The 9,871-nt window shown below is 39.6% G+C and overlaps 1 protein-coding gene across 1 annotated transcript; it reads left to right on the forward strand.

Moving 5' to 3' along the window:
- The first annotated feature begins 5,832 nt into the window (after nucleotides 1–5,832).
- LOC104422937 (L-type lectin-domain containing receptor kinase IV.1) lies at nucleotides 5,833–7,965 on the forward strand. The gene is given in 2 exon segments (XM_010035396.3): nucleotides 5,833–5,956; nucleotides 5,959–7,965. Coding segments are annotated over 2 exon segments (1,989 nt in total). The 3' UTR covers nucleotides 7,824–7,965.
- The last annotated feature ends 1,906 nt before the right edge of the window (nucleotides 7,966–9,871 follow it).

Raw genomic sequence — 9,871 nt, forward strand, 5'->3', positions numbered from 1 at the left:
ACTCACCGAATTAACATTCCGGCGAGTCCACGGCGAAGGCGATGCCAAGGCGGGCAATAAACCTCAGGGCGGCGACACCAACGGAGGTCGGGAAGGGCTAAAAAATGGGCCACAAAGACCTCACGGCTTTCTGGTTTTCTGTTTCTAATCTGGGCTGAACTGCAGAGAAGAAACCAACAACTTCAACGGCAAAAATGGGCCGATCGGAGCTCCGGCGAGTGGGTGGTTGGCAACCGGCGGCTCCCGGGGGTCTTGGGGATCTTGTAGGAGGTTGGGATGGGCAAAGGAAGGGTCGGAAAGGGGCGAAACAACAAGAAAACGCGAAACAGGCGGAACAGGGCGAGTCCAGGTGGTCCGGCGGGCCGTTCCTTCACGCCGTATTTCGGGAGGCTACAAGGCTCTTTTCTGGGCACCATCAAGTCCTTCTATACGGTTTGGATGTCACGGAGACAATGGTGGGTAGAGCGATGGCTGATTCGACCGGGAAGACTACTTTTTACTCGAATCTTTGACGAAAGGTCAGCTGAAGCAGAAACTGAAACGAGGGAAAACATGGGAGGAAAACGGGTCCGACGGGCATGCAACGGTCTTGGGCGGTTGCTGCTCAATTTCTCTGGTTTTTGCTGAGCTTCTCACCTTCCTCAACAATGGAGAAAGCCAAGAAATGGGGAAGAAGAAGCTGCTGAAGAGTGGGGCTCCCTTGGTGGCTCTCTAGCTTGCAATACTTGTCAATCTCTCCCTTTCACTTGCCCCCACCATGACATCACATGCCATCAGCCACTCTCTCTCCTCGAGCTTCCTCCACAAGCTTGTTAATAGGTGCAAAATGTCCCTAGCCCCATGGCATACGAATTTTAGACATTTGTGCATCAAATTCAATCAATTATCACTCAATTCCATCCAATTGAAGCTCAATTAAATCAACCCATGTGTCATCAACCTTCTTATGACTTTTCCCCATCAAGTGATCCAACTTGCATCCCAAAGATTCGATTAAAAACGGCCATCTGACAATCTCGAACAAAAACGGCCTTACTTTGCTTTTCTGCAAAAAAATTCGGTTTGTAGAAAAATCTTCTGGAGATGAGTCGATATTCCTAAAATGAATTGTGACTTGACAGAACTTCCAATTTCTGTAATCGGGTTCAATTTCTCGGTTGATTTCAATCTGGCGCGACTTTAGCGCTACCTAATCTATCGGGTAGCTTGTAGGAATTTTATGTGCAATTGTCTTGTGGTTGATTATTTTCAAGCCACAAAGTGCATCTTCACACATTGACGACTATCGATTGTCGTAGAAATCTCGAGATTTCAAATACAGACACAGGGTACCAAAACGATAGAGAATCGGTCTAGTGCCGATCAACAAGAATTGTGCAATTAGGTGAAATCACCCACACTGAATTACATGGTTCTTTTGAATCAACATATCTCCGGTCTTTAATCGGTCTGTGCCATAATGACCCTTGTAGATTAGCATGGTCAAGAAGTCGTTTCCTAATCGAATTCTCAAGTTTATTACGTTTAGATTCCTTAACGGCTTCACCTAATAGACTAGTTATCTCGTGAGCGGCCAACTCAGAGAAGAAAGCTATAGATGCGAAGATGAAATGCCCGACTTATTTAATTGAAACCAGAATTGGAAAATCGGGATGTCACATAAACTCAACAAGCGCCGGGACCACTTGTGAGGCTAGCTACCATAGTCTAGAGGACACTAGAAGTGCCAAAAGTTGCGGACGATGCTCATATTAGTGCCAAGAGTTTTTCCCAACTCACTTAAATGCCAAATTAGAGAAAAAATGATTACTTTAATTGTTTCCAACAAAAATTTCAACCAAATTGATTACGTAACATTTATAATTAAAATTTTAATATAATTTGACGCATTTTTCTTAAAAAAATCCAGTCTACATCGACGTCCAAAACAATGTCACACGATAATAACTTTTTAATTGAAATTTGCACTGAAATGATCATTTTTTAACAACAACTAGTACTGAAGTCATCATTTTTCAATAATGACTAGTACTTAAGTGATCATTTTAAACAATAATTGGCACTCAAACGATCCATATATACAATTTTTGACATGCAAATAATGACTCATAACTTGTTTGCATGATGTTATTTAGAGGTTATATGCTGATTAAGTACGTCGACGAGCCACATAGGATTGAGAAATTAATAAAATATGGCCACATCAACCCAAATTAGAGTTGGCGCTTAAATGATTGTTTTTTTAAAAAAATTGTAGTTACTGATCTGAAAAAAAAAAAAAAAAAACTTTTGGTACTAAAATGAGATCTATACACAACTTTTGACACTTTTAGTGTCCATCTCCCTAACTTCCTATTCTAATTCTTGAAAACTGAGATATGCTTCATCTCTAAGAATTATTTGGGACCAGTCTAACAGATTTGTATCTATATCTATCTAGGATTACTAGTAATTGCAGAATCGATGTAAATTTTTTTCTACACATCGTGTATCCATTACTATTACTAAATCAACGGTGATTGATGTATGATGTGTAAAATAAAGAGTTACACGTGCCATATACATAGGAGAGAGTTCTAGTCTCCTCTTAAAATCTTCAAAATACCCTTAAAAATTTTGTCATACTTTTCTCTCACACCATTGATTTGAATAAGATTGTAAATTATGGGACATAGAAATTGTCAATTTATTGTCATCAATAAAGTAATTCTTTAATGTAAAAATTCAAAACAGGGGATTATTGATCTTCATGATTTTCACAATAAGAGGGATGAAAACATACATTTATCCATAGCAATACCTTTGAAAATATTTGTTGCGGAAAACCAAATACATCTTATTTCTCTCCCTTAATCCATACTTTTCCTTAACATATCTTATCTTATGGAGGATAAAATATAACGTCCGTCCTCTTGCTGAAGAAAAAATCATATCCTATTTATACATGCTATTAATAGGCGTTTTCCATCAAAACACCTTTTAACTTCATAAGAGTCGCACTTTTTTGGAAGAACGGTAACTTCTCAATAGAATTGTACCTTTCATCCTTTTTATAAGATTTGCAACATTTCATAGCCAATACATTTTAGCACTTAAATATTTGTTAAACCATTAAATAAATATCATGTGGGTCACGATAATTCTTACATTAATAATTTAGCGCTGAAACTGTTGTATCTTTGAAATACGACGTGCAGCATGTGGATCTACATTAAAACCATGCTTGTTCGAAGAGATTGGGAGGGTAGATAAAGGTTCTAAAAACATAATTGTTTTTGGATGAAAGAGAGGGAAGGAAATGATTAGGAGGGATCAAGGGAGATGATGAGGGATTGATCAGGTTAATTCATGTGCATTCTAAAATCATATGAAGGGATTCGTAGGTATTTGAACAGATTTGTGCGCCACTCAATAAATTTATTCTTCTTCCTCACTTGTAAGACTAGTCTATATCTATTTATGGATACACAAAAGGCTATTCGTATCACAATCGTTTTTCTCCTTTTTCCTCCCTTGCATCTTGACAACAATTTAACTCAATCCCTTAAAATCCTTTCTTTCTTCTCTCTCTTACAATTGTCTAAATCCCAGTTTTTTCTTTCGAATCACCTCATCCAAATTAATGTAAATCTAAAATATAAATAGAACTTCTCTCGTACCATAAGATGTGCCCAGTCTAGAATGGCGGCCGAAACTGTGGACTTTCGTCGTCTTTCATTTTTCCACCATGCGTTTGTCCTACCTCACGTGGAGAAATTTGCACCATTCTTTAGACGTTGTTAGATAACGATGCTTCTGATTTTTATAGCCCTTGTAATTAATTGTATATGCAAATGTGTGGAGTTGGACTCGGTCAAAGTCTAGGGAAAAAAATATATTGACTAATTAACAAAGAAAGAAGAAAAGTGGCTCTGTTGTTGTAATGGGAAGAGGGCAAGCTTGAAAGAGAGAAATAAAAGAAAAGCAAGAAAGAAAGGGAAAAGAAGAAGAAAGGGAAGAAGGTTTTGCGCTACATGCTATGGGGTCTTGCAAAGCGGAGTTTACTTCTATTCGCAATTCTCGGTAAGGATTCAAGCCTTTCATTTTATAATCGGAATAGTTTTGGAATTATGGTACAAATTCAAAATTATGTCAAATTGGAACAGCAAAGTCCGATTTAGAAGTTGTTAAGTTGAAAATTTATGGGGTATTGATAGTCTAGGATGTTATGGAGCTATATGATTTTAGATAACTCAATTTGAGCTTACAGTGTGCCCGAAACAAACTTTTGAAATTGGGTGCACATGCTGAACAGTAACTCAACCAGCAGCTTTCGGTGCTGAATCTCACCAGTTGGCATCTACAATTTGGCTGGCCAAACTAAAGATCTTTAAATACTTTAAAAGGGCTTTCTTTTGACAATAAGCGCACTTGGATTGGAGCTCAGTAAAGAGATATGGTGTGAAAAGTTTGTCATGCGAGTGATTATTCTTCGCACTAGTTGTTTTTTTTTGCCATAATTGGTCATTCATGAGGTCTCTCATCGACCCATAGTGAGCATTTTGACTCTGAATCAAGTATGGTTAAAGAAGTGTTTCACATGGTTTTGACTCCAATTCTTGTTTAATTAATAAAATTACGAGATTTTTGGCTCATATAGCTAATTATTTGGTTTTGGGTATTTCTAAGTAAGTGATACCATCTCTTCTTTGAATTTCTAAATTTTGAAAATGAAAAGAATTAGACATATTGTGTGCAAAATATTAAAAAAAAAAAATTGTCTAAAAGGCAAAAGTGATGTTTATAGCATATTCAATCTATAAAATCTTGATTGGGCATTTACTACCATTTTTATTATTTGAAATTGTATTGAAAGCAATTTTGGAAACAATTTATGAGATGATTATTGTGAAATTGTTTGAGAAATGATTTAGAAATGGATTGCAAAAAGGTTATATGTATTGATTTGTTAATCTGATTTATGAAAGGTATTATGTTATAAAAGGGTATATGTTTGGTATTGTGAAAATGATTTATGATACCGATTCTAGATTGTTTCCGAAAAGAATTGATTTATAGAGAGATAAATGTTTTGATTTGTAAAATTGTATTATGATTATGTGATTGATTCTAAATTGGATTTCTAGTATTGGAAAATGATGGTTTGGTACACACTATCACAGTGAAGGGTTTTTGGGTATGCATATTAGTTTTTAGGATATCCTTATGGCTCAGCCACCGATTGATAATGAATGGAGAACTTGTCAAGGAGGAAACTCAGTTGCCTTGTTACTAAGCATTGTATTATGATTATTGTTCGATATAGTGCAATAGATTGAATATTGGAACAGACCATTGACATGTGACTGGATGAGATGAATTGATGGAATAGACTACGATGTTTGATTTGAGATTGATTAATAGAATAGACTATTAATACGTGAATTGATGAGATTAATCAATAGACTGAACCATTGATATATTCTTTGAAATTACTGACGAAGTATTTCTAATATGTATAAAGCTTTGTTGAAAAGATAAAACTTGTATTTGATCTCATGCATATGCTATACTATGAATTTGAATTCGATGAGTTTCGATATGGTTTTGCAAATATGTATAGCAGGTGCTTGTTTTGCTTAGAAGAGATATTGCTCACCCATTTCATTCTAATCTTTTCAAGTTCTTCAGCTAACGACAAAAAAGACAAGAGTGCTATCGGCAAAGAAGAGGAGAGTGCTATCGGCTGGGAGTTATTGGTAATTGCATTTTGGATAAATTGAGTTGAGATATTTAGATATATTTCCAGGTGTGACGTATCCTTCGCAAGTCAATTGTAGCAGACTTTGAGCTATGTTCTTCAAGATTCTTGTTCTGGTTTCTCTGCTAGCCGTTTCGGCTTACGCTCAAGTGACCAGTTTCGTGTACAACGGTTTCCAATTGGGAAAGCTGAGCCTCGATGGGATGGCCTGGGTCACCCCGATGGCCTCCTGAATATGGGCTACGACGTCAGACAGAATATGGGCCACGCCTTCCATCCCGAGCCAGTCCAGTTCAAGAACTCGCCAAACGGCTCCGTCTTCTCCTTCTCCACCACGTTCGTCTTTGCGATCCGACCTCGGTATAAGGGTCTGAGCGGCCACGGGATCGGCTTCATGGTCATGCCCCAGAGAGGCTTCCCCGGGTCCCTGTCTAGCGAATACCTTGGCATTTTCAACCAAACTGACCACGGCAACGCCACCAATCATGTGTTCGGGGTGGAATTTGACACGTTCCAGAGCAGCGAGTTTAATGACATCAACGACAATCATGTCGGAATTGACTTGAACGGGTTGATATCAGCAAATTCAACTCCAGCAGGGTATTATGCAGATGGTGGTGAGTTCAAGAACTTGACTCTAATCAGTGGTGAAGAAATGCAAGTTTGGGTGGACTATAATGGAACTGAAAAGCGGATCGATGTCACATTGGCTCCGATCAAAGTGCAAAAGCCAAACACTCCCCTTCTGTCTCTTACATGGGATCTCGCGTCAGTTATCAACGAGAACATGTATGTTGGCTTCTCGTCATCGACCGGTTCAACCCAAACTTCTTACTATGTTATGGGTTGGAGCTTCGGGGTAAATGCAAAGGCTCAGGAACTTGCCCTGTCCCAACTTCCTAAGCTTCCTCAGGTCGGTAAAAAGGATACGTCGAAGGTACTAACTATTGGGCTACCATGGGTGGTTCTTTTCCTCATATCAATCCTGATCTCAAGCGTGGTTTACGTGATGAGAAGGAAACGGAAATTTGCCGAGGTGCTTGAAGATTGGGAGAGGGACTACGGCCCACACCGGTTGAAGTACAAAGACCTTTATATTGCAACAAAAGGATTTCGGGAGAAAGAGCTATTAGGGACTGGTGGGTTCGGTCGGGTCTATAGAGGAATCTTACCCACATCAAACATAGAGATCGCAGTGAAGAGGGTCTCACATGAATCGAGACAGGGTATGAGAGAATTCATAGCAGAGATCATCAGCATCAGTCGGCTACGTCACCGCAACATAGTGTCGCTCCTTGGTTACTGCCGTCGGAAAGGGGAGTTGCTCTTGGTTTATGACTACATGCCTAATGGGAGCCTCGATAGGTACCTCTATAACCAACCAACGGTCACCCTAAATTGGAGGCAAAGATTTAGGGTGATCAAAGGAGTGGCATCTGGACTGCTTTATCTGCACGAAGGCTGGGAGCAAGTAGTGATCCACAGGGATATAAAGGCGAGTAACGTCTTGCTAGATGCTGACCTAAATGGAAGACTTGGAGATTTTGGGCTTGCGAGACTATACGACCACGGAGCCGACCCTCAAACGACTCACGTCGCAGGAACGCTTGGTTATCTCGCCCCCGAACACACGCGTACCGGCAAAGCCACTAGGAGCACAGACGTGTTTGCATTCGGGGTGTTTTTGCTTGAGGTCGCCTGCGGGAGAAGGCCGATCCAGAATGGAGATGCGGAGGACACGATATTGGTGGACTGGGTATTTTCTTGCTGGGACAGAGGTACCATTCTCGAGGGCAGAGATCCGAAGTTGGGGGCGGAGTTTGTGGAAGAAGAAATAGAGTTGGTTCTGAAACTCGGGTTGATGTGTTCCCACGCCGAGCCGCTGATGAGGCCTAGCATCCGTCAAGTTTTGCATTACTTGGAGGGCGATATTCCAACGCCGGAGTTGTCGTCCATCGGCGGCAGGTTAACAGTCGGTCATCACGGAGGTTTTGATGATTTGGCTAGGTCTCCGTCCTCCATGGAAGAGGCATTTCAGCAATCATATTCTGCTGTAGAATCGCTTCTCTCAGGTGGGCGATGAGCCTCATATTTTTGGTTTCTGATCTTATTCCATGCTCTTTATTTGGGGAAGATCAATATGTCCTATGCTCTAAGAGTCACTCTATTACTAGTCGGTGAAAGGATCGCTAAAATACACGCTCTTAGTTCTGTTTTGGCTCAAATCGGCTGCCGCCACTGGCCCGGGCGTCGTTCACTGAATGGTGCACTACTTGCAAATCCAACCTTCATTACTCAGCATCCCTCTTCATCTTGTTGTCGTTTGTTTATGCCTCTATATTATCCCCTCTTGCATAATCTCTCATTATTGAACTTGAAAGAAGAGTAATATGTTTTACTCATCTGGCCAAAAATGCTAAGTCCATCTTTGTATGCTTCAACTGTAATTGCAGAAGCTGATGCGGTAGTTGCTTCAACTATGATTGTCACGAGAACAAAACCGACTTGCAAAAGGCAAAAGTGAGAAGAAAACGCAGATTACTTGCAAGTACAAAATAGAGCAAGATATCCAGTAAAGTTATGACATGTGGCCTGAGTATACACGAAAACATCAGTAAATATAGAGAAAGGAGATCAACTTTTGCATTGATTTAGAAAATTCCACGAAGATGTCTCGACAAAGAGGAAGGAGACTGACTTTATGCTTCCATAAACAACTCCGTAATAGAAGGGCCAAACATGAGCCACCTGTCCATCGTTACCATCAAATACAAACAGTCCAAATCAATCGAAGTGGAGATTGATTTCTTTCGGTTTTGGTCCCTTCTCCTTTTCCTTTGTCGCGACCCTCCCAATTTTCACGACACAATTTAAAGGTAATGACCAAAAGCGGGCCAACAGTCCTCAATTAGGCCTGACTTCTCCTAAGCTCTTACCTCGTGCAATGTTGGCTTCATTTTAAATTTGAATTTAATCATAAAGGATTATATGTGAGATAGAAGTCGTTATTAGCCTTTTTGGGTTGGCTAAAAATCAGGCTAGCCACAAGAGTTTGTTTTGCTTCATGCACAACTAGAGAGTAACAAGGCTCATGAACATGATTACGCTAATAAAAAAGTTTATTCTTTTTTATCGATAGTAGGGTTTACTTTGATCTTGCTTATGCCTTCCATTTGATAGAGTTCTTTTAAATAATTAGCACCATTTCGATACCTCTAACTCGGATGGCATATTCATCCAAATGGTCAAATAGTTTTAATTATCAATTATAAACCCTAAAGGTCATTTGTTGTTGCTAATTGCTCATGCAATGGTTTTCAAAAGTTTATTATGATCCTAAGGTTTTCCCTAATCACATTAAAAGGAAAAGAGCAATCAATGTATTGAAAGTACAGGAAGTAAATACCCAAGTTTTGAAAAAGCCTAGATTAAGGTACGAGAAATAAAACCCGATACTTGACGAGTAAATAACACAAATGACTTTGTTTTAAGCCCCAGGATTGCAACTCCAAATCTAACAAAATAATGACTAGCCCATAAAACTTAACTTAAGCCCATTCTATTTCCTCCACATTTTTGTCTTCTTTTCGTATTAATTTTTCTCTTAGCTTCTTCTCTTCTTTTTTTTGGTAAAAGGTAATAAATTGATTGAGGGGAAGCCAGATGTATACAAGATCATGGCACCAAAACTTGCACTCAAAATGAACAATCATAACAAGTGAAAGGATGTCGTGATGTAAAAGGAAGACAGCGCCTTAAAAGACACACAAACAACTAGAAAGGCTAGAAAGGCATGGCATGAACAACTGGCAAGATACAAACCCTTAGCGAAGGAGGAAAGATGTTGGCTCCACAGCAACTCCGTTCCTTGAAGCGACGGTCAAATCCAAGGTCAATCACGGGTCACTCGAGAAGATAATGGGATCGATGCCCCAACTCCTTTGCAATCTTCTGTTCCTGAAGTTGTCCTCAATATTTTTTGAAGATGTTAGCCCTATCCCTAACCACTTTAATAAGGTGATTCTTCATAGCTGGGACAGTAAGGGGTTCTCTTAGCTTCTTCTTTACTTGCCATCTTTTACGCTAACTTCCCATTCCCAGGACTTTTTCCTCATCGCCCGTTCAACGCTC

The sequence above is a fragment of the Eucalyptus grandis genome, chromosome 7 (assembly GCF_016545825.1).
Source record: "Eucalyptus grandis isolate ANBG69807.140 chromosome 7, ASM1654582v1, whole genome shotgun sequence".
NCBI lineage: Eukaryota > Viridiplantae > Streptophyta > Magnoliopsida > Myrtales > Myrtaceae > Eucalyptus > Eucalyptus grandis.